General features: G+C 50.7%; 2 protein-coding genes across 2 annotated transcripts; one reads left to right on the top strand and one right to left on the bottom strand.

Annotated features, from left to right (window-relative positions):
* The first annotated feature begins 592 nt into the window (after window positions 1-592).
* Window positions 593-2,776, top strand: POLR1G (RNA polymerase I subunit G). The gene is made up of 3 exons (XM_082677695.1): window positions 593-657; window positions 1,043-1,184; window positions 1,355-2,776. Exons 1-3 carry the CDS (start codon window positions 636-638, stop codon window positions 2,772-2,774), a joined length of 1,584 nt encoding a protein of 527 aa, XP_082533821.1. The 5' UTR covers window positions 593-635; the 3' UTR covers window positions 2,775-2,776.
* Window positions 2,777-2,897: 121 nt separating this feature from the next.
* ERCC1 (ERCC excision repair 1, endonuclease non-catalytic subunit) lies at window positions 2,898-18,247 on the bottom strand (the record flags this gene model as incomplete). The annotated part of the gene is made up of 10 exons (XM_082677696.1): window positions 2,898-3,006; window positions 3,327-3,395; window positions 3,623-3,694; window positions 5,072-5,171; window positions 10,666-10,742; window positions 11,731-11,830; window positions 12,778-12,881; window positions 16,274-16,489; window positions 17,495-17,607; window positions 18,100-18,247. 10 exons carry the CDS (start codon window positions 18,245-18,247, stop codon window positions 2,953-2,955), a joined length of 1,053 nt encoding a protein of 350 aa, XP_082533822.1. The 3' UTR covers window positions 2,898-2,952.
* Window positions 18,248-24,213: the final 5,966 nt, after the last annotated feature.

Here is a 24,213-nt window from a genome sequence, read left to right as displayed (position 1 = left end):
CTCGGGAGTCCAGAGGCTCCGCCCTGGGATCCACAGGCTCCTCCCCCTATATTTCCCGCTCCCCTGGAGCCCAGAGCCCCGCCCCTGGCTGATAGTTAACGCCCTCGGGAGGAATTACCCCCATTCCTCCATTTTCCCACCTCTCTCACTCAAGTTCTGAATTTCTGAGGCATCTGGGCCTCCCTAGAAGGGACTGTAACACTGAAAGCACAGTCCTGCCGACCTAGACTCTTACCTGCCTCTCTAAGAATTTCAGTCCAATCGATCTTCCTGTCTCTTTAAGAGTAGGTCCTGTGAATGTGGCTGCCCCTTTAAGGCAACGTTGGAGCAAATCATGTCTGAGACTGTGGGGATACCCTCCGGGACCTGGTGAGGCTCTAACTCCCGCCAAACAGGCGAGTCGGCTGCTTTTGGGAGCAGACTTTGGGTAAAAGATGGCTTTCTCGGTAGTCTGCTGTGTACAAGTGGAAATTTCCCCCACTTGTGCTCACAGAGCGAGGGGGCTCCGAGTGACACCTCCCGCGCCCTGGTGCCACATGGACGCTCCCAGATGAGGCCCCACCCCTTTGGTTCCACGTGGTCGGCGGCGGGGCCTGAGTGGCTCTGGCTGCTAGGTCTGAGGCGTGGGTCCCGGGATGGCGGGGACCACGTCCGGCGGTGAGTTGCTTCATGGCGGGCCGACGGGGTGCAGAGAGTTGTCTGGCGGGAGGAGAAAAAGGGGTACCCTGGAGCGTTCGGACGGAAAAAGGGACATCCTCGGAGGCAGGATCAGCGGAGAGTGTATGCCCGGGGGATGGCGGGCAGGGGGGGCGGGGAATTAGAATAGAGAGAAGATATTTTGGTGGGGGGCGGGAACAGCAGTGGAGAGAACAAGGGTTGGGTCGGCGGATATAGGTGCGCCTCTGGTGGACAGACGGGAGAGAGGAAAGTCGCGGTTAGAGGACTGGGACCCTCAGGAAGTTGGGACCAATGGACCAATAGGCGCCCTGAAGGATTGGACCAGCAATTAAGTGTCAGCAGACTCCCGTTTACCCTTCTGCAGGTGCCGCTCGGTTTTCTTGTCCCCCCAACTTTACTGCGACACCCCCAGCCTCAGAGCACACTCATTTCTCTTTGGAGGCGTTGACCGGCCCAGATACAGAACTGTGGCTTATCCAGGCCCCTGTAGACTTCGCCCCAGACTGGTGAGTGGTCCCATGCCACTTAGCAGGACTACTTCTCACCCCAGTGGCTGAACCTGGGGGGAATTTAAAGGGGCTTTCCTGGGGAACCCACAAATGCTGCTTCTCAGCTGCTGCCCCGTCTCACCAAAAGAATCTGACCAAGTTTCTGCCCTCCCCCTTTCTCCCTTCAGCCTCAATGGGCGACTCGTGCCTCTCTCTGGCTCCCGTATCTTGAAGGGCAAGTTGGCAGGCAAGCGGCACCGCTACCGGGTCCTCAGCAGCAGTGGCCCTCAGGCTGGAGGAGGAGCAACCCTGCTGGCCCCGTCAGCAGAGGCGGGAGGGGGACTCACCTCTGCCCCGGCGCTACAGGGCAGCCTGAGGATTTTTGAGGGTCCCCAGGAATCCCTAACAGGGACCCTGCTGCAGCCCATTCCAGCAAATCCCCCACCACAGATCCCCCCGGGCCTGAAGCCTCGGTTCTGTGCCTTTGGAGGCAGCCCACCAGTCACAGGGCCTGGGTCGGTCTTGGCGTTGAAGTCACTGGCTTCCGGGAAGAGGAAAAAGAAGAGGCATGTGCCAGAGCCCTCAGTTCCTCAGGAGGCAGTGAATGAGCCTAGGGCCCTGGAGGTGGACACAGCGTTGGGGTCCTCAGAGGTGGACGTGGGGAAGAAGAAAAAAAAGCAGCAGCTGAAAGACCTGGAGGTGACAGAGCCACTGGCAACAGAGCCTGCTGCTGAGATGTTGGAGCCTCTGGGAGCACTGTCCCCAGCCACCACCAAGAAGAGGAAAAAGAAGCCCAAAGAGGTAGAAATGGTCAAGCCAGAAATGGGGGTGCTGGAGTCAGAAGAAAAGACAGTGGAGCTGGAACTCATGGTTAAAAGTGAGCCTCTGGAAGAGACAGTCCTATCCCCCAGCAAGAAGAGGAAGAAGCAGACGGGGACAGAAGGGATGGAGCCGGTGGAGGGGATGATAGTTGAACCTCAGCTGCAGATGAAGATGGAGCCACAGGAGGAAGCCATCCCACTGCCGTCCTCGAAGAAGAAGAAAAAAGAAAAGGGGTACAAAGTGATGAGGGAGCCAGGGACTGAGGTTATAGAGCCAGAGATGAAACCTCTGGAGCTCCCAGGGGAGATGATAGAGCCTGAGCTGCCACATGAAGTGGAGCCACAGGCTGAGGCAGTTCTGGCATCCCCCAGAAAGAGAAGGAAGAAAGAAAAACGACAGAATGCAATGATGGAGCCAGGGACGGAGGTGGTGGAGCCACAGGAAGAGGTGATGGAGCCCGAGCCTCAGGCAGCTCTAGCATCCACCAAGAAAAAGAAGAAGAAAGAAAGAGGGCACAAAGCGACAGAGCCAGGGACTGAGATGACTAACCCACAAGGTGAGATGATGGAGCCTGAGCTGCCACATGAGGGGCAGTCTGAGGCCGGGGCCGATCCGGCATCTACCAAGAAGAAGAAAAAGCGGGGCCGGGAAAGCTGGGTGCCAGAGACAGCATCCCAGGAGGAGGTGCCAGAGCCGCTGCTGAATCCCGAGTCTGGGGAGGTGGCTCCCACGGGACAGGAGAGGGAGAGGAAGAGGAAGAAGAAGCCGCAGCAGGATCCCGTGTAAGTCTCCGCCAGCGAAACTGATGACTGCAACTCAGACAAGCTGAAAGTGGCCACCTGGGCCATCAGAAGGCGAGAGCAGAGAAGACCCCCACTCCCACTGACCACACCAGCACACCAGCCTGAGCCTGGACCAGGAAAGTGCTTTATTGTTACACCAAGGGCCTCCTTGGCAGCAGAGGTCATCGGGGCACTTTCAAGAAGGGCTCGTGTAAGACATCAAACAACCTTCGAGCCTGGAGGGGAGGGAGAAAGAAAAGGAAGCGGTCATTAAATGAGCCATTTGTTTGATACATCAGAGTGGGTTTTGGTTCTTTTCCTCCTAGCTTGGAGGGGACTCGGGGGGCTAGGAGAGAAGTAGCCTGATCTGGATTCTATCCCAGACTGGCTGTGTGAGGTTGGGCTGGTCCACACCCTCTCTGGGCCTCGGTTTTCCCCATCTGTAGGAGAGGCACTGTGGGCCTTCTGAAACCTCAAAACTTTGGGGTTTGAGGTCCCTTTTACTTGGGGCTCCCTCCTGCCCCCAACCCCTCAAGCCCATTCCCAGGGCTCTTACCTTCTGGGGCCCCAGGCCTGGGCACAAGGCCAGATCTTCCCGCGATGCAGCTATGAGCTGTTCCAGAGACTGAGGAAGGTAGGAGCGAACGATCAGGGGAGGTGAACACAAAACTCTCCCCTGCCCCAGCTGATGAGGGGTGTAAAATATTCCTGGAAGGAACTGATATCCTGCAGGAGGGCAGGGGAGGCAGGAAGGATGGGGGAGAGGACAGGGAGGTAGAAGGGACGCAGGGGGCTTCCTCAAAAAGCAAAGGGGGTAGAAATGCCAGTCGGCACAAGGGAATTGTTCGTTACCCCAAAAGTAGTCAGGAGGGTCTGACTGTCCGTTTTGTTGACTGACTTCACGGTGGTCAGACATTCAGTCACCTGGAAGGGAAGGAGGGGGCAGGGGTGGATTGGAAGAAAGGAGAACAAGACTGAGTCTGTGAGGGCGGCACTGGGTCGCTGCTGTATCCCCAGACTGCCCTGCATGCGGGAGGAGCTCAGTAAATGCTTTGGGGGCATGTTTTTTGATTATGTGTTCTGATGATTAAAAGGTCATCTCAGGGACTTCCCTGGTGGCACAGAGGTTAAGAATCCACCTGCCAAGGCAGGGGACATGGGTTCGAGCCCTGGTCCGGGAAGATCCCACATGCCACGGAGCAACTAAGCCCGTGCACCACAACTACTGAGCCTGTGCTCTAGAGCCCGTGAGCCACAACTACTGAAGCGTGCTCACCTAGAGCCCATGCTCTGCAATAAGAGAAGCCACTGCAATGAGAAGCCTGTGCACCACAACGAAGAGTAGCCCCCGCTCGCCACAACTAGAGAAAGCCCGTGCGTAGCAACAAAAACCCAACACAGCCAAAACTAAATAATAATTAATTAAAAAAAAAAAAGGTCATCTCAGAGTGATCCCCAACTAGCTGAGAGGGTGTTGGTCATGTGATTCGAAGATAAACGCCATTTATCTTGAGTTGGTTCTGCCCTGGGCACAGACCATAGGCTCTGAAGTTGGACCCGAGTTCAAAACCAGGCCCCGCTGCTTACTCCCTGTGACACCCTGGGCAAGGGAACTGACCTCTCTGGACCTCCGTTTGCAGGCAAATGGGGGTCCTCATAGTACCCACCTCAGGGGTGGCTGTGGACATCCTCCATTACTCTATCATTGGAGCCCAGATTCAACAGTTCGTTCAGCAAATATTCCGAGCACTCACTGAGTGTTCAGTGGTGCTGGGGACACAGCAGGGATCGAGATAGCCCCAGCCCTGCCCTCCTGGGGCTCCCAGTCCAGTTCGGGAGACAAATCAGTTCCAGACATGGTGACCCGGATAGGGCTGGGACTGAGGGAGCCCAGCGGGGGGCCCTTGACCTGGCCTGGGTATCCGGGAGGACTTCCTGGAGAAGGAAGCATTAGAGCTGAGATGGGGAAAGATGGGATTAGGCATCTAATCAAGGCAGAGGGAACAGGCACAGAGAAGCGACAGAATGCGGGGGCAGACGGGGCTGCCGGGGTCAAATAGGCAAGGCCTTGGAGAGCATGGTGAGGGCACTGGGGAGCCACGGGAGGGTTTTGAGCAGGAAAGGGCAGGATCAGGTTTGTGCCTAGGAAGACCCCTCTCGCTGCTGTTTGGGCAGGAGAAAGGACTGGAAGCTGAGGGTGGGGTCAGGGAGGGAGAGGTATGACTCGAGATCAGAACTGCAGCTCATACCCCCAAGGAGGAGCTAGGGGGAGGCCCAGGCAGGGAGGTGAGGTGGCCTCACCCGGGAGACGAAGTCCTGCTCCAGCTTTTCCATCAGGAGGTCCGCCGGCTTCTGCTCGTAAGCCTTGTATGTCTCCAGGTACCGCCCGGCCTCCTCAGGGCTGGGGTGAGAGACATTCAGGTCAGGGGAAGGAGGGGTCATGTTTTAGATTAATTTCATTTGCTGACTCCAAGAATTCCAGACTCTAATGTACAGAGGAATGAATGTTCTCAACCTCCCCCAAGATGCCCCCTGGCGGTAACCCTTGCTTGGTGCATCTTAACACATCTTTTCTGACTAAGGGCCAGAGGATGGGAGCCTGACCAGTTAGGTTCAGGCCCCACTTCCCACCTGAGTTACCCTGGGCCAATGGTTTTCATCTCTCTGGGCCTCGGTTTCCTCATCTGTAAAGTGGGGGACAACTGACAATTAAATGAGTCCACGCTAAGTGCCACGCCTGGCGCTTAGAAGTCTATTTAAGAAATGTTAGCTCTTCTGGGAGGGAGGTCGGTGCACAGAGTTTGGCCGGGTTCGAGAGAGAGAAAAACCAAAAGTACCATTTCTTTTCCCAACCACAGGAAGACAACCTCATGAAGCATCAGCTCCCACTACCAAGAAAAATGGAGCTTTGAAGGTCTTTCGTGTAGCACACCTTCAAAAGGAAAGAGCTCCGGACCCTGACTGCTGAATCTTTTACCACAACTAACCCAACTTCACAACCGCCATTCATTTTCCCATTAGGCACTGGGGTTTTTTTGACACGTAATTAACTGTTTCAAAGGTAGTTGAAACAACGAAATCATTAAAAGGGACTGTCTGTGTGTGGAATAAAGGAACAGGAAAAAGCTGGTCTTTTTTCTCTTTGGAACTCGAGGATATTGAGTTGAGTGGAAATAAATAAAGTATTTGTCTTGAGGCATTTTCTTAGCCTTCAGAGTCTAGCTAGTGAGCAATGTTTGTTGATTAAACGTTGATTTATATTTTTGAAAGAAACACTCAGTTTTCTAATTCTGTGTTTTTTCCATGGGCTTTGTTGCTTTCCTCTCACTGTAGCGGGGATTATTATTGTTATTGTTATTAATCATTTGTTCAGGACACACAAGTTAGCGCGCTGTATCCGCTTCCTTGCTTTCACTTTTGCTCCACAGTACAACCAGGACGTCCTTCCACATCCACAGACGGAGGTCAATCTCATTTACTTAATGGGTCCAAAACATTCCCTAGTTTGGACGTAAAGACATGGGAAATATACCCTGTGTGGGGTCCCAGCTGCATTCCAGGCACTGTCCAAAGCCCTTTATGTTCAGAAGCTCTCCTGAGAGATCCTATAAGGCAGTTATTTTCAATCCATTACGCGGAGGGGGAAACAGACCAGCATTGCCCAAGATCACACGGCGAGGAGGAGAGACAGCTCCTTCAGTGGGTCTGTCTCACCTGGCTGGGCTCTCTATACTCCACTGTGCTACTTCCCACAGCAAAAAGAGCAATTTTTATACTTGCTTTTGTTTTAATATACAATTAATACATAAATACATTTTTCCAAATAGTCAAACAGTGTAGAGGTAACACACCCCCAGGGAGGGCACAGAATTACAAATACATTTACCCTTTGGCCTAAATACCCATTCCTGGGGTTCAGGGCAGTAGTGGGAGTGTTGCTGGTACCAGCAAAAGCTTGGAAATCCACCCAAGTGTCCACCATTAGGGGGCTACAGAGCTGGTCCATCTACACGGTAGAATATTATACAGCTGAAAATGAAAATACTATACAGCTGAAATAGCAGATGAATTACCAAGATATGAAAAGACATAGGAGGAACCTTAAAAGCCTATTGCTAGGACTTCCCTGGTGGCGCAGTGGTTAAGAATCCGCCTGCCAGGGCTTCCCTGGTGGCGCAGTGGTTGAGAGTCCGCCTGCCGACACAGGGGACGTGGGTTCATACCCCGGTCCAAGAAGATCCCACATGCCGCGGAGCGGCTGGGCCCGTGAGCCGTGGCCGCTGAGCCTGCACGTCCGGAGCCTGTGCTCTGCAACGGGAGAGGCCACAACAGTGAGAGGCCCGCGTACCGCAAAAAAAAAAAAAAGAATCCGCCTGCCAATGCAGGGGACATGGGTTCGAGCCCTGGTCCGGGAAGATCCCACATGCCGCAGAGCAACTGAGCCCATGTGCCAGACTACTGAGCCTGTGTGCCAGACTACTGACCCTGCGCTCTAGAGCCCGCGAGCCACAACTACTGAAGCCCGTGCTCCGCAACAAGAGAAGCCACCGCAATGAGAAGCCCACGCACCACAACAAAGAGTAGCCCCCGCTCACCGCAACTAGAGCAAGCCCGTGTGCAGCAACGAAGACCCAACGAAGCCAAAAAGGCACAGAGCTCCGAACCCTTGTAAATTCCTAAGTGATAAGAACGCCAGGAGCATCTTTTGTTCCTCTGAGGTGACTCTGGATGGCTCCTGGATGGGGGCTGGTAGCCAGAAAGTCCAAGCCAGGATTAGAAGCCTGGAATTTTCAGCCCCACCCCCGATCCTCCAGAGGGGAGAGGGGCTGGAAATGGAGTTAATAAGTGATCATGCCTACGTGAGAAGCCTCCATAAAATCCCAACACTAGTACTGGGGTTTGGGGAGCTTCCAGGCTGGCGAACACATCCACACCGGGAGAGTGACACACCCCAGCTCCACAGGGGCTCAGGCCCCTCCCAGACCTTGCCCTGTGTACCTCTTCATCCATGTCCTTTATCATATCCTTTAATGAACTGGTAAGCAGAAGTAAGTGTTTCCCTGAGTTCTGTGAGCTGCGCTAGCAAAATAATCAAACCTGAGGAAGGGGTCATTGGAGGTCCTGACCTATAGCCGGCTGGTCAGAGCACAGGGGATTACCTGGGCTTGCGACTGGCGCCTGCGGTGTGTGTGTGATGGGGCAGCGCTGCGAGCCCTTAACCTGTGGGATCTGACGGTATCTCCAGGTAGACAGTGTCAGAACTGAGCTAAACTGTAGGACACGCAGCTGGCAGAGAACTGCTTGGTGTGGGGAAAATCCTCCACATGTTTGGTGGCCAGCAGTGAAGGGCTTTGTGTGAGGAGTAAAGGAGACGCACAGGATGAAGAACTGGGCTTTCCAAACACGAGGAGAACTGTGGATTTTTCTATTTCAGCTACATACTGTATGATTCCAACTATATGACATTCTAGAAAAGGCAAAGCTACAGAGACAGTAAAAAGGTCAGAGGTTGCCAGGGGTTGGGGGAAGAAAGGGATGAAAAGGGCAAGCACAGAGGACCTTTCAGGGCAGTGAAATTATTCTGTAAAATAGTAACTGTGGACACATCACACCCATAGCATGTAAACACAAAGAGAGAACCCTAATGTAAACTGTGGACTTCAGTTAATAATAACGGTATCTCAATATTAGTTCATCAGTTGTAACAAATGTACTGCACTAATTAATATAAGATATAAATAATTGCACAAACTGTGTGCAGGGGGAGAGGGGGTATGTGGGAACTCTCTGTACTTTCCAATCAATTTTTCTACAAACTTAAAATTTCTCTAAAAAAAAGTCTATTAGTTTTTTTATGTGGACACTATATTAGAATACTACACAGCTATAAAAAATAAAAAATAATGAGGCTGCTCTCTACACTGATATAGACATAGATATAGATATAGAAATGACACGACCACACAAGGCACAGAACAGTATATATACTAGGCTTACTTCTGTCTAAGAAAGAAAATTAACATGTTTTCACACGTGTTTGCGTTTTATAGAAACGTTGGAAGGAAATAAAGAAACCAACAATAATGGTGACCTGTAAGGGTGAGGGGAGTAGAGTGGGAGGGAAGGGGCAGGAGAGAGAGACTTTTAAGGGCATACACTACCATTTATATATATACTGTATACACATATACAGTATCTGAAAGCAATATAAAAACGGTATATATATATATATTATATATGTAGTTCAAAACTCAGAAGTGATTATATATCTTAATATATATACTTATGTGATATAGGTATATATTATATATACTTATAAAATGTTATATAACTTATATAAATGTATTATACTTATATATTACTTATGTGTATACTCATATATACTTATATACACTTATAATATTTATATACTTACATTTTATAATACTTATACATACTTATATATACAGTATATATATAATCACCTCTGATTTTTTAACTACATGAATATGCTACCTATTCTTTAACAAAAGAAACTAACCATTTCACATTCAGAAGAAAAGAGAAGGGCAGAGGACAGAAGTCTCCCTCCCCTCGGGGCCTCCCCTTGTGCCATTCCCAAGGTTCAACACTGTTCACAGCTTGGAGCCCCTGCAGTTTGTTCACATCTGTATCTGTTCATAAACACGGCTCACTTTCCTTCCTTTTATACATAAATTAAACTATCACGCTCTTTGGTCCTGCAGCTTACTGCACGGATGGTGCCAGGAAGGCCCACGCCACTGCGGATCTGCACACCCAGGGAGGGATGATCGAAGGGGAGACATTCCGAGTGGGGGAATTTCTGCGTTGAAGACTGTGTCTACTTCCTGTTTTAATAGCCAGTGAAGTCTCCTGCCAACCAAACATGCAGGTGCCCCTTTCATATTATCCATCTGACATTTTCACCAAATTAATGGGTGAAAAATAACGCCTCATTCTTTGAAAATTTACTTTTCCTGATAAGCTGTGTGGCTGATAGTTTTTTCATGTGTTCTTGGCAACCTGCGTTAGACGTTTAAAAACCGGGCTATTTTTTTCTTACTGAATTGTAAGAGGCTCTTTATATATATATATATATACACATATATACATATATTTGCATATATATGTGTATATATATACACACACATATATATATGCAAATATATGTATATATACACGTAAATATGTAATAAATGTTTAAATACACTCCTATGAATATAAACATTTATATATATTTGAACTGTATAAATATAAAATTTATATATACATATATAAATTAGGGATCATAAGTCTTTGTTTTATATATATATAACAAGTATTTTCTCTTAGTTTGTCACTTGTCTTTTAACTTTGTTTACAGTATCTCTTACCATCTGGAAGTTTTAAATTTTTAATTTACTCAAATTGGGTAACCTTTTCCTTTATGGTGTCTAGGTTTTGGGTCTTGTTTTGGAAGACTTTCCCTACCACAGGATCATAATAAATATATATATATTTTATAAGATTTCTTTGAATACTTTTACTGTAGTTTTGCTTTTTGTGTCTATAATTATCAAGATTTTGTTCTGATTATGGTGTGAGGAAGGGATGTCTTCTTTTCCCTATTGGAGAGCCAATGAAAATAGTCTTTAGAAACCTAGACTTGAAATTAATTATTCAGCCAGATTTTATGTCTAACTCATAAGTGCCTAGTATGGTCCTGGGATTTGATGTACGTCAAAGATATTAAGACCCTACTTTACAGATAAAGAAACTGAAGCCCAGAGAGGCAGTGCCTGGACCAGACTCACACAGGGAGCTCATGGGAGGAAGAAGGCCTGGGAAGATTTGGGGGCAGAAGGGGCAGTAACTCTCAGGATAGAGCCTGACCTGGGAGGGGGCCTCCATCTCACCTCCAGGCGAGGATCAGGGTGCAGTCGGCCAGGATGCACATCTTAGCCAGCTCCTTGAGGGCCTGCTGAGGGTCTTTCTGAGCAGAGAAGAAAATTAGAATGAGGGATCTGGGAGAAAGCAAAGAATTATAGTCTTGGAAGCAGAGCAGCTTAGGGTGCCAAGAGCCTATCACTCAACTGACACTCCCTAATCTCCAACTGGGTCCCCGCCTGTGCAGGACCCAGCAGTGACCGGGACAGCCCTGGCTGTGCCTTCCCGGGACTCACAGTGTGATGAGGGGGACAGACAGTCCCCAGTCAGTGATGACTCAAGAGTGGCCAGCACTGGGGTGGGAGAGCCAGAGGAGCATCTGTCCTACCTGGGGGATTAGGGAGAGATTCCTAGAGGAGGGGATATCTGAGCTGGGACCTGAAGAAGGATGAGGAGTGAGGGCAACAGAGAGCAGAAAAGGGAATTCCAGGCATAGGGAACAGCGTGTGCAAAGGAAGGGAGGGGAAAGGCTTGAGGAAGCACAATTCACCACTATGGGATGGAGGCTGTGAAATGAAAGGGTGATCCCGTGGAAGCTTAGAGATGAACCAGGAGAGCTGGGCAGGGATCGGGTGACACTGGGCCTCACGGGCCATGGAGAGCACTGGGGGATCACGGAGGGGTTGGGACATCAGATCTGTGTGCCAGAAGACCCCTCTGACTACTGCAGGGTTGAAGCTGGAGGCCACAAGACAAGAAAAGAGGCTGGGGCAGGGACCCAGGCAAGAGGGGAAAGGGCCTGGATCAGGGCCCGGCTGTGAGGATAGAATGAAACAGGTTCAAGAAGTATTGAAGTGGCAGAGGGCAGGGCCTGGTTGAAGGGGGAGTGGGGAAGGAGGAGACGGGTAATCTGACCCTCCACCTCCTGGCCAACACAGCTGTCCATCTCAGATGTGAGAAATTCCCCACTGGGGTTCCAACTTGCATTTCTCCTTAGAAGAGATTCAACAGTCTACCAGGCAACCGGGAGGCCCAAGGCTCCCCATTTCACAGATGGGGGCAGTGAGGCCAATGGAGGAGTGACCCCTGCTTACCACATCCACCTGGACGAGCAGGACCCGCAGGGCGAAGCTCTTCCCCAGGCTCTGCAGCCGCCCATGGATGTAGTCTGGGTGGAGGCTGTGGTAACGGAGACTGCGGGGCGGGAGAGGGAGGGTTGGTAGGTCTCCAGCTAAGAGACGCCAGAAGCCCTTCTCCCCTCTTGCTGGAAGGCAGAGGGCTTGGGGAGCACAGGCAGATCTGAGGCTCAGAGAGGTTAAGTGACTTGCCCAAGGTCACCCTTCAAGAAAGGGGCATGAGGGGACTGGCAGTGAGGGATGCCTGGCTCTGACTCCCTGGAAGGGTGGACCCCCGGATTCTTCACCTAGGAAGAGAAGGACTTTAGGTTTCAGGTGGAGACCAGGAAACCCTAGAGAGTGTATACCGGGGTCAGGGGGTGGTGCTGCACAGCTGGTCTTGGGAAGCAGGGCCCATCCCCGGGACTGCCTGCTTTGACCACAGAGGGCGCTGGCACGGACGGGGTGGGGTGGCTTTGCCACCCAGGAACAAAGGGACATCTCTGCTATAGCAGCTCTCATACACTGCAGGGAGGACAGGAACTTAGAAGTTTCACTTCCCCTGTCTGGAGAGGGGCCGCCAGGAGTGGAGGGAAACTTATTTAACTGTGGCGACGGTTACAGAAATCCTGGCTCCAGTCCTGGTGTCCAGGACATCAGTCCCCCTCCTCCCGCAGCCCCAGAGTCCAGGCGCCCGGCCCCTCCTCCCTCAGACCCAGGATCCAGACCCCCGGCCCCTCCCCACTCAGACCCAGGATCCAGGCCCCCGGCCCCTCCCCCCTCAGACCCAGGATCCAGGCCCCAGGCCCCTCCCCCCTCAGACCCAGGATCCAGGCCCCCGGCCCCTCCTCCCTCAGACCCAGCGTCCGGGGCCCAGCTGTTGCTTCCGACACCAAGATCTCTGCCTCCCACACAGGGTCACACCTAGGCCCGGGCCGTGCCCAGAGGTCTCCCACACAATGGCCGAGAACACCCAGAGCACAGCCCTCGCAGGCCATCTGAGGGTGGGTGGCCCCCAGAGCTCACCTGAGGAAGAGGGCACAGGTGCTCTGGCCCAGCACGTAATCGGGAAGCACATCGCCAAACTCCCAGGGCACGTTGCGCACAAACCTCAGCACGGGGTTGCCCCTCTGGGGGGAGGGAGAACGGAAGCCATTAGCAGAGTGACCCTGGGCCCACCGCCACCCCAGGGCCCCTCCCCCCACCTCCTGCTTTGCACCCGGGGCTCCTCCAGCTCTGCCCTCCTCCTCTCCCCAGACTCCTCCTCCTCCGCAGCCTGGAATGTTCTTGGTACTGGGGCTCTGACCTAGGCCCCTCCTCCCTGGCCCTAGGCCTTAACTAAAAGGTCCCTGGGTCTCTCTCCAGCTCAGCCCTGTCCCCAGCCCCAGCTCGTGTGTCCTTGGTCCACTGGACACCTGTCCCCAGGGATCTACCTCACTGCACTCGGCACTGGCCTCCACACCTGCTCCCCCTCCCAGCCCCAACTCAGGGCCGGCCCCACCATCCAGAGACCCAGGCCTTGTCCTACAAGCTTCCCTCTCCCCCTCATCCACCAGGTGGGACATCTACCTTCTAAGCATCCCCCATGAATTCCTCCCCCTCCACTGCCATGGCCTCCACCCCACCTCCTCCTGGTCTCCTGCCCCAGTGGTGTCCCCTCCTGGCCACCCTCCAAACAGGAGCCAGACGGCTCTTCCTAAAGCACAAAGCTGCCCCTCTCCAGCTCTAAGCCCTGCCATGGCTTCCCAGTGCCCTCAGGAGGAAGCTCCTCACTGTGGCCTGCGACCCTCCACAGGGTCAGAGCCCCGAAAGCCTGGTATCTGCCCAGCAGACTCCTCTCTCTAAACACCCCTCACAGACTTTCCTGGTGGCACGGTGGTTAAGAATCCGCCTACCAATACAGGGGACACGCGCTGGATCCCTGGTCCGGGAAGATCCCACAAGCCACGGTGCAACTAAGCCCGCGAGCCACAACTACTGAGCCCATGTGCCACAACTACTGAAGCCCACGCGCCTAGAGCCCGTGCTCTGCAACAAGAGATGTCACTGCAATGAGAAGCCCGCGCACCGTGACAAAGAGTAGCCCCCGCTCGCCGCAACTAGAGAAAGCCCACGCGCAGCAATGAAGACCCAACGCGGCCAAAAGAAATAAATAAACCCCCGCCTCATGCTCTACCCTGTAGCCCAAGACCAAAATACTGTGAGCAGGTCAAGCTCTAATCTATTCACGTATCTGAGTGCCTACTGTGTGTCTAAGTGCTGGGGATACAGCCGTGACCAAGAGGACATAGATCCCTGCCCTCGTGGGGGACACAGACATTAAACAAAAGCATCTCAGGGACGAACATGTAATTACCAAGTGAGGTGGAATTCAGCTCTAATAAGGGTGTGGTATCTGCTCTCGGGGTGGACTGTGGAGTGGTCAGAGCAGCTGGGGTGGGAAGGGTCTGCAGGGCTCCCAAGTCCCACAGGCTCTGGGCCATCTGAACCTGAGCCACTGGGAGCCATGGAAGGGCTTTGGGCAAGGGAGGGGCGGAATCCAATTTTTTTTTTTTTTTAAATTGAAGCACAGTTGATTTACAATGTCATGTTAATCTCTGCTGTACAGCAAAGTGATTCAGTTATACATATATATATACATTTTTAAATATTCTTTTCCATCATGGTTTATCATAGGATATTGTATATAATTTTCTGTGCTATACAGTAGGACCTTGTTGTTTATCCCAATTTTAATTTTTAAAGAAGTATTTTGTCCACTTCACACCCATTAGAATGATTGAAATCCAAAAGACAATGACAAGTGGTGACGATATGGTGAGAATGGAACCTTCATCCACTGCTGGTGGGAATGTAAAATGATGCAGCCTTTTAGAAGACAGTTGGGGGTACCTGAGAAAGTTACACATACAGTTACCATGCGACCCAGCAAATCCACTCCTAGATAAATACCCAAGAGAACTGGAAACATATGTTAACAGCAGTACACAAATGTTCACAGCAGCATTTTCATAATAATTGAGAGATATGAATAACCCGAACGCCCATCGATGGATGAATGGACAAACAAAGTGGCATGTCCATGCAATGGAATACTATTTAGCAACAAAAAGGAATGAAGTACTAATTCGTGCTACAACATGGGTGAACCTTGAGAGCATTATGCTAAGTGAAAACAACTAGTCATCATTTGCTAGACATTTGGGTTGTTTCCACTTTTTGGCTATTGTGAATAATGCTGTTGTGAACATGTGTGTACTAGATTTTGTGTGGACGTAAGACAGTGGTCCCTCAGTATCCACAGGGGATTGGTCCCACGACCCCCTGGATATCAAAATCCACAGATGACGTAGTACAGTTGGCCCTCCGTGTCTGCGGGTTTTGTATCCATGGTTGCAAAAGGTTGACCGTATTTTCATTTCTCTTGCATATATACCTAGAGGTGGAACTGCACGGTCATAGGATAACTCTATGTTTAAATGTCTGAGGAACTGCCAGGCGGTTTTCCAAAGTGACTGCACCATTTTACATCCCCACCAGCAGTGTATGAGGGCTCCAACTCCTCCAACACTCTCCCCACCCTTGTTATTGTCTATCCTTTTGATTCTAGGGTATGACGTGGTATCTCATTGTGGTTTTGGTTTGCGTTTCCCTGATGGCTAAAAATTTTGAGCATATTTCATGTTCTTGAGTCCCATTATTATCTCTGTACACTGCTGCTCTCTCCTTCCAGAATGCCAGCCCCGTCAATGGCAGAGACTTTATCTGCAATCTCCAGAGCTTAGAACTGCACCAGGTAACCTCTGAAGATATTTATGGATTGTAAGTTGGTGAACCCCCATTTTAAAGGCTCAGAGGGGTTAAGTCACCCAAGATGATGCCCAAGATGACACAGCTACTGTGTGGCAGAGTGGGATTCAAACTTGGGCCTGTGTTCAACTGTTTTTGAATAAATGGACAAACCTGGGAACAGGAAATGTAGCTTCAGGAACAACATCATGCCCCCAACCGTAAGAGTTGGGGTGCTATGGACTGAATGTGTCTCCCCAAAATTCATAGGTTGAAATACTACCCCCCCAATGTGATGATATTAGGAGGTGAAGGGAGGTGATTAGGTCGTGTAGGTGCAGCCCTCATGAATGGGACTAGCACTCTTATAAAAGAGACCCCAGAGAGCTCCCTCACCCTTTCCTACGCTGTGAGGACACAGTGAGAAGATGGCTGTCTATGAACCAGGAAGCGGGTCCTCACTAGACACCTAATCTGCCAGCCTCCAGAACTGTGAGAAATAAACATTCGGTGTTCAGACCACCAGTCTATGGTATTTTTGTTACAGAAGCCTGAACAGACTAAGACACGGGTCATATTCAACCCACACACGCTAGTTGAATGGATGAATGGTGCTGTTGAGAGCATAATGGTTAGAACTCAGAACTCCTTCCTTGTCCACTAGAAAGCCCTCCCTATAACCACATTTCCCACCAGAAACCCCAAAGCCCCACTTCTCCAGCCCCCTCCTCACCTGCCGGGGGCTCACAATGATGCTGTTGGATTTTGCTCCTGGTTTGGGGGCCTGGTTGGGGGTCTCTCCTGCCAGGGGTTCTGGCCCTATGGGGCGTGTGGCTCCAGGCCCTCCTGGAGGTCCTGAGATGGCGTACTCGGCGTAGGTCTGAGGAGCCGGCTGTGGGGAGGTCTCCACAGTGGGCAGGCTCCGTGTGGATTTGAATAAGGGCTTGGCCTGTGGGGAGAGGGGTGAGAGGGCATACAAAATCTGAATCTAGCCACTTCTCCCCACCTCCTCGGCCTCTACCCTGGTCCCAACCACCATCTTCTCTCCCTTGGGCCACTGCAGTCACCTCCGCACCAGTTACCTGCCTCTGCCCTTACCTCCCACAGTCTGCTCCCCACACTGAGTCATATCATGTTCCTCTTCTGCTCAGAGCCCTTAGGTGGTTCCTACTCAGAGTAAAAGCCAAAGCTGTCACTTCAGTCCTCAAGCCTCGTAAAGATCTGCCCCTGCACCCTTGCCTCAAGGACCTCACCTTCTACGTCTTCCCCTGGCTTTCTCTACCCCAGCCCCGCTGGCCTTCCTGCCGCCCTAAAACTTATCAGATTCTCTCTGACCTCAGGGCCTTTGCACTGGCTGTTCCCTTCCCCCCGATGTTGCATAGCTCGCTCACTCACTTCTTTCCCATTTTGGCAAAGGCATCATCTCCTCCAAGAGGCCCTCCCTTGACTGTTCTACCTAAGGTAGCTCTTCTCCCCCATCACACCCTCTATCCTTAGCCTACTTTCTTTTTCTTCCTAGCACACAGGTGGCAGCCACTACTTATCACCAGGCAATTGTGTTCCTGTACGATTGAGATCTCTGTGTTGCCAGATGCTTTATTTACCAAAAGATGTCAAAAGTGCAGATTTCTTTAAAATTGCCAAACCTTCCAAATTCTCAACTATCAGCAATAAATTCACTCCTTGCAGAACCAGGGTTCTGGCCACGTAAAACGTATCTCAGGACTACTTCCTGACTGCCAGTTTGCAGCCGCTGCCTTAGCCCTCCTGACCATGACATTTTACTTTTTACAGGAAACTGATACTTGCAGAAGGCAAAAAGACTGTCTTCTCAAAGTGACCCAGGCCCCAACATTTCCTAACCCACCCTGTGGTCCCACAGGCCCCTTCCTGTCCCCCTTCCTCCCAACCACCCCCCAAGCCTCCCAGCAGTCCCCCCATCTCCTAGTCCTACCCCGGGAGGAGGGACCTCATCCTCGTCCACTGGAATGAGGAATTTCTTCCTTGTGGGTGGGCCAGCGGGCTTCTCCACTCTCTCTTCGTCCATCGCAAGGTCCTTCTGGGGGCCTGAAAATAAAGCCGTGGCGTCGGGCGCGAGCGAAGCATCGACAGTCCCCAGAAGGAACCCCCAGACACAGCCGTACCCCCAAAAAAATTCCAGGGGCTCCATCGCGTCCAGGTCCAGACATCCAGGGCCCCAGGTTCTATAAGGCCCCGCCCCATCGAGCCTCCACCTGCGGCTCGCCCCGCCCCTTACCGGGACACACTTTGCTTTCGCCACACCCTTCAGGGTCCCACCTTTCTATTCTCCCCGCCTTCACTGTTCCCCGCCTTCCGTTTGCCAGGCCAGACCACTGTCCCCAACCCTCCGTCCACCCCGCCCCCAAGGCTCGCACCAGAATGCCTTTCCCCCGCTCAAACCTTCCCTCGCTCCACCTTCTCAAACTCTCAGACATTGTAACGATTGATTGGCTTCTGCATCTGCCAATCGCCACCGGCGGTCTCAACCCCACGCCCCTCTCAACCCAGCCCCGCGGTCTCAGCGTCCCGAGAACTCACCTCCTCGCCCCCGGGCCGCGAAAGAAAGACAGGAGAGAGATCGAGGCGTCCCACCGCCGGCGCGGCCAGCGTAGCCCCAGGCTGGTCGCACTTCCGGCCTCTCTAGCCCTCCAGCCCGCTCCTGACGTTCCCCAAAGGCGTAGAGCATCGAGAGAGGCGGTTCCTCGCGCAGCTCTCTATGGTTCTGGAGGACTGCGGAGGTTTGGGTTTCGAGAGAGCTGTCCGCCTCTGGCCCTCAGCGTCTCCCGTTGCCGAGCAGTTTGATTTCAGTGCTCTTATTGAGCTCCTCTTGTGTGCCTGGGCTCTGGGCAGGGCTTAGTGGAGAAGGGATGGCGGGTAATCAAACTAGGTTCCTTCTCTCAGTACAGACTTGGGTTTGAATTCCAGCTCTGTCATTGACTTAGCCTCAGTTTCCCCATTCACTCATTCTCTTATTCCACATACATTGCCCCAGATAACGATAGCCCCGCTCCGCCCTTCTGGAGCTCACAACGCATTGGGAGAGACAAACCCTTTTCCAAACAGTGACGATCCAGAGTGGACAGGGCTGGCTAGGAGACCCCAGAGGGCCCGGGAGGGGGGTGGGGCAGGGAACACCTAATCCAGCCCGAGGGCAAGGATAGAGCTTCTTAGAGAAAGGGACATCTGAGCAGAGACCTGGTTGATGAGTAAATATTAGTCATTTCCTGAAAGGATAGTATCACACTGTTCTAACTTGCAACTCTCTGATTACTAAGGAGAGAACATCTTTCTGTGAGTTTATTGGTCTTTAATAGTTTGTTTTCTGTGGGTTGCTTGCGCATATCCTTTGACCATTTTTTCAATGGTTGTATGCCTTTTTTTATTACTGTTAATGTGTCAGAGTACTTTATGGATTCCAATTCTAATTGTTAGTCAGTTACACATATTCCAAATATTTCCTGCTAGTTTGCACTTTATATTTTAACTTTATTTATTTATTTTTCTCACACAGAAGTTCTTAGTGTTTATTCACACCTATTTATCAATCTATCCTGACTTTTGGTGTGTTTAAGAGGCTTGCCATACCCCAAGGTCATATAGTTTATCACTTCTTTTAATACTTTTCCTAGTTTTGATTTTGTTTCTTTCATCCATATGAGACTTATTTTTGAAAATGTACTAAGGTAGGAATTTATGGTAGATATAGCTAATTGTCCAGATACCATTTATTTTAAAAGCCAGTCCTGGGAATTCCCTGGATGTCCAATGGTTAGAACTCAGTGTTTTCACTGCTGGGGCCGGGGTTCCATCCCTGATCAGGGAAATAAGACCCCTCAAGTCATGCAGCTGGGAAAAAAAAAAAAGAAGCCAGTCCTTTCCCTGGTTTTGATATTCCACCTTTATCATGTGCCAAATTCCCATGTATACACAGGTCTATCGCTGACATTTCTATTATGTTTCATTGATCTCTGTATCTGTCCCTTGCCTCCATGCCAGTTTAATTATTTCATTTAGATATGTTTTGATATCACATGAGGCAAGTCCCCCACCTCTGTTCAGTTTCAAATCTGTCTTTACCATTCTTGTCCATTTTCTCTTCTAGATGGATTTTAGCAGCTGCTTTTCTAGTTCCCTGAAAAATCCTATTGCGATTGAGATTGGAATTGCACTGAATTGATGGATTAATTACAAGAAGATTGACATCTTTTTCATACCCATGAACATATTGTCTCTGTCTCTCCATTGATTTTGCCTTTTGTTAGGGACCTACTGTAAAAGATTTTTTTCTAATTAATTTTTATTTATATAATTGGTTCATGGTATTAGTTTCCTAGGGCTGCTGTAAAGAAGTACCAAAAATTGAGTGGCTTAAACCACAGAAAGTTATTCTCACAGTTCTGGAGGCTAGAAGTCCAAATTCAAGGTATTGACAGAGCAATACGCCCTCTGAACGCACTAGGGAAGGATCTGTTCCAGCCCCCTCTCTTAGCTTCTGGTAGCCTCAGGCATTCTGTGGCTTGTGGATGGCCATCTTCTCCCTGTGTGTCTTCACACTGTCTTTCCTCTGTGCATGTCCGTCTCTGTGTCCAAATTTCCCCATTTTACAAGGACGCCAGTTATATTGGATTAGGGACCACCATAATGACCTCATTTTAACTTGTCTCTGTAAAGACCTTATTTCAAAATAAAGTCACATTCTGAAGTAATGGGGGTTAGGACTCAACATATCTTTTGGGGGGACACGAGTCAACCCTTAACAATTTTCTGTTACTTCTTATAAACTTCTTCCTTCTGAATTCATTTTTACTTCTTGCTAGAGTACATTCTCTTCAAATTTTTCAGAGAACATTCTGGATAGAACATTTCTGAGTCTTGCTCATCTGAAAATGTCTTTATTTGACCCTCACAAATGGAATCTCAAATTCTGGGTTCCTAGTTATCTTTCTTGCAAAGTTAGAAGACACTGGTGCTCCATTTGGGTCACTAATGGGAAGTCTACCATCTCCCTGATTCTCCTTCCTTCATAAGCAGTCTCATCGCTGGGTGTAATTTTTCCCCAGGATCACTTACTAGCAGTGTGACCTGGTACCAGCAACTCAGTTTCTCTGTGTGCGTCAGTTTGCTCATCTCTAAAATGGGGATAACAATAGCATCACTATTAGGAAGATGAAATGAGTTATGTGTCAAGTCCCTACATCTTTACTTGGCATGCAGTAGGTGAAATATTCAGGTTTGTCATAAAAATAAAATAGTCCTTGACTAAGTCCTGGGCAAGCAGAGGCTGAAGCCGTTGTGGCCACCGCTGTAGCACAGTGCCCAGAAACAAGAAGGGGCTACAGAACCATATGTTGCATGAATGAACAAAGAACAGAAGCAGAATCCGGCAGCAAGCGACTTCACCACTGGGAGCCTCAGTTTTCCCATCTGTAACTGCTGAGCTTGTGAGAATTCCATAAGACCATGGAGCCCCGTCTTGAAATCCATGGTTCACTCATTCCTTGAATAACTACATATTGAGCACCTACGGTGTGGCAGGCACTGGGGACACAGCTGGCAGCAAATTGGACCAGGTCCCTGCCCTGTGGTGCTGATAGTCTCATGGGAGGCAGACCATAAGAAAGAAACCCACAAATAAGAGTTCCAGACAGTCATACACGCTCTGGAGACGATAAAAAACAGTGACGTGAAGTAGATTATGGGGGAGGGGGCCACACGGTCACAGGAAGAGGGGCTCTATAAATAAAAAATACATATATTACCATCAACAATATACCCATCAAAGCAGATAGATAGCTTACTATGAGCTAAATCCTCACAGTAACCCTCCCCTTAGGTATCAATAGTTCATTTGACAGATGAAGGAACTGAGGCCCCAGTGACATAGAGAAGGACTATGAAAATGTGTCTCTGAATCCAAGGGCAGAGAGAGCTTCTAGAAGGAAGCCAGTCTGGGTGGGACTCAGTTTCTCCCGTTGGGGAATGGGAATTACCAAATAAACCTGCAAAGCGTGCCTTTTCCGCCAGGGGGCGATGGCGCCCCACAAGAGGATTTGGGGTGTAGAGGCGCCGGGGACCGCTGCGCCAGAACCCACCCCGGGGCAAGACCCGTGAGAAGGCGGCGGGCTGCCCTTTCGTTTCTCCCGACTCGTTTCACTATCGCAGAAATGCGGCAAAGGGCCCGCTGAGCGCGGTTCAGGTAACTTTGAGTCTATTTACGTTAGTTAAGGGGGAGAAAAGTTGTCCTCGGTTCTGTAATATATTATATTTCCAAGTTTGATTCCTACACTCTTCCCAAATTTAACTTTCAGATTCCGGATTCGCATCTTTCCGGCTCCCAGAGTTGCGAGTTCGAGTCTAACAGCTGTCCGTACTCTTATTTCCCCGTCCTTCTTCCAAACGCTCCAAGTTCAAATTCCAGTCCCAACCGAAGCTCCCGGGCGACTCCTCGAGTTCAGACCTTGCTCCACTCCTAAACCTTCCCCTAATCCCAACTTCGAGTTTCCTCTGCGCCTCCGAAGGATTGGGGTGGGGATGGAGAATATGGGCACACTTCGCCCCTAATTCCACCCAAGTGACTCTGGGCGGGGGGCATATTGCCGCCGGACCGAAGGCTCTGTTAGCGGGGGCGCGGCCGAGGGACGCAGTGACCCGGCCGACGTCCGCACCCGCCTCTAAACTTAGCCGCGGTGACGCGCGGCCCGGCGATCGCGGCGGGTCCAGGGGACGCAGGGGCGCCCGAGCGGAGGGGGAACAGCTCTGCTCCGCGAGCCTCTATTTATAGCGCCTGGAGCCCGAAATAGCGCGAAGCCTAGCGGCCGGGATGACGCGGGAGCCGCAGGGGGCTGACTCACCCGGCCCCAAGCGGAGGCCCCCGGATGGGGGACAGTGGAGGCGCTGGACCCGACCCCGCCCCATCCCGGGCACCTCTTATGCTGGGACGTCCCAAGTTTCCACGGGGCACTGTGGATGGATATGCAGCAAAAGGAGGATCTGCAGCATGAGAGACTGAGGTTAGATCAGAGGTGGGACTTCCCTAAAAAGAGCCCAGAATTGAGGAACTAACTTTACACAAGAAGAGGGGTTGGGGGACTTCCCTGGTGGTCCAGTGGCTAAGACTCTGCGCTCCCAATGCAGGGGTCCCGGGTTTGATCCCTGGTCAGGGAACTAGATCCCACATGCCGCAACTAAGAGTTCTCATGCTGCAAAGAAGATTCCAGCGTGTCGCAACTAAGACCCGGTGCAGCCAAATAAATAAATATTAAAAAGATGAACCAGATATACACACGTATTTCTCACCAGCAACAGGACTGAGGCATCTTGGGGGCAGAGAAATGGACACAACCGGCCAACCATCAGGCCACAGCTGTCCCCCTCTCCACTTGCCATGTCTCCTTGCATGCTGTTCCCACTCCCTAGAATGCCTTTCCCTGCCTCCCCAGTCTTAAGAACTCATGCTCCTCAGGGACCTGGTGCTAAAGGCAATGCCTCACAAATGAAAACTCTGTGACCCATTGGACTGGGAACCCCATGAGGGCAGGGCCAGGCCCTTCTCATTCATCACCATGTCCCCAGCACTGCCCAGCACAAGATAGGGCTCTGGAGAAGTTAACTGCATGAATAAGAAGTGTTGGTAATAAAATAAAATGACGTTTCCCAAACTATAATAGCAAGTGTTTATTGTATGCTACATGCCAGGTGTGAGTCAGGGAGTTATCTCCTATGGGTCTCACTACAACCTTAGGAGGGAGGTACTTTTATTATTTTCATCATCACCAACCCCATGTTAGAGATGACGAAACTGAGACTCAGAGAATACCTTGCTTGTAGTCAGAGCTGTCTCTTGAACCAGGTCCCATGGCCCCAGAGGTGTTCAGTTCCCCAGATACTGTCTCTAGGCCCTATAGAACCCAAAGGTAAGGAGTGATTCTTAAAGTGCAGTCCACAGAACCTTGGGGGGTTCCCCAGCACTCTTTCAAGAGGTCCCCAAGGTCAAAATGATTATCATAATAATACTAAGACACCTCCCTTTTTTCACTCTCACTCTCTCCTGAGTGTTCAATGCAACCTGCAACATATCACAACAGACTGAGCACCCAAGCAGAGGTGAAGACCCAGTTATCTTCTGTTGAACCAAACATTAAAGTGGGGGACTTCCCTGGTGGCACAGTGGTTAAGAATCCGCTTGCCAATGCAGGGGACATGGGTTCGTTCGAGCCCTAGTCCGGGAAGATCCCACATGCCAGGCAGCAACTAAGCCCACGTAGCACAACTACTGAGCCCACATGCCACAACTACTGAAGCCCGCGCACCTAGAGCCTGTGCTCCGCAACAAGAGAAGCCACTGCGATGAGAAGCCCGCGCACCACAACAAAGAGCAGCCCCCACTCACTGCAACTAGAGAAAGCTTGCGCACAGCAACAAAGACCCAACACAGGCAAAAAATAAATTAATTTTAAAAAAAACCTATAATGAGATACTACTTCACATCCATTAGGATGGCTAAAGTTAAAAAAAATTAATTAAATAAAATCTTTTCTAAAAGTAAATAATAAAAATAAAATATTCTGTTGAGGGACTTTCCTGGCAGTCCAGTGGTTAGGACTCTGCACTTCCACTGCAGGGGGCATGGGTTCGATCCCTGGTCAGGGAACT

The sequence above is a fragment of the Grampus griseus genome (assembly GCF_964374135.1).
Source record: "Grampus griseus genome assembly, chromosome: 19".
NCBI lineage: Eukaryota > Metazoa > Chordata > Mammalia > Artiodactyla > Delphinidae > Grampus > Grampus griseus.
Note: the sequence above shows the minus strand (reverse complement) of the source record. Positions and strands in the feature narration are given on the sequence as shown.

Bases quoted from the DNA above. Each gene is read 5' to 3' on its own strand.
- POLR1G (XM_082677695.1), top strand. From the start codon at position 636: ATGGCGGGGACCACGTCCGGCG. The intron at 658-1,042 runs GTGAGTTGCTTC...ACCCTTCTGCAG, and splicing joins GGCGGGGACCACGTCCGGCG to GTGCCGCTCGGTTTTCTTGT. The intron at 1,185-1,354 runs GTGAGTGGTCCC...TTCTCCCTTCAG, and splicing joins GTAGACTTCGCCCCAGACTG to CCTCAATGGGCGACTCGTGC.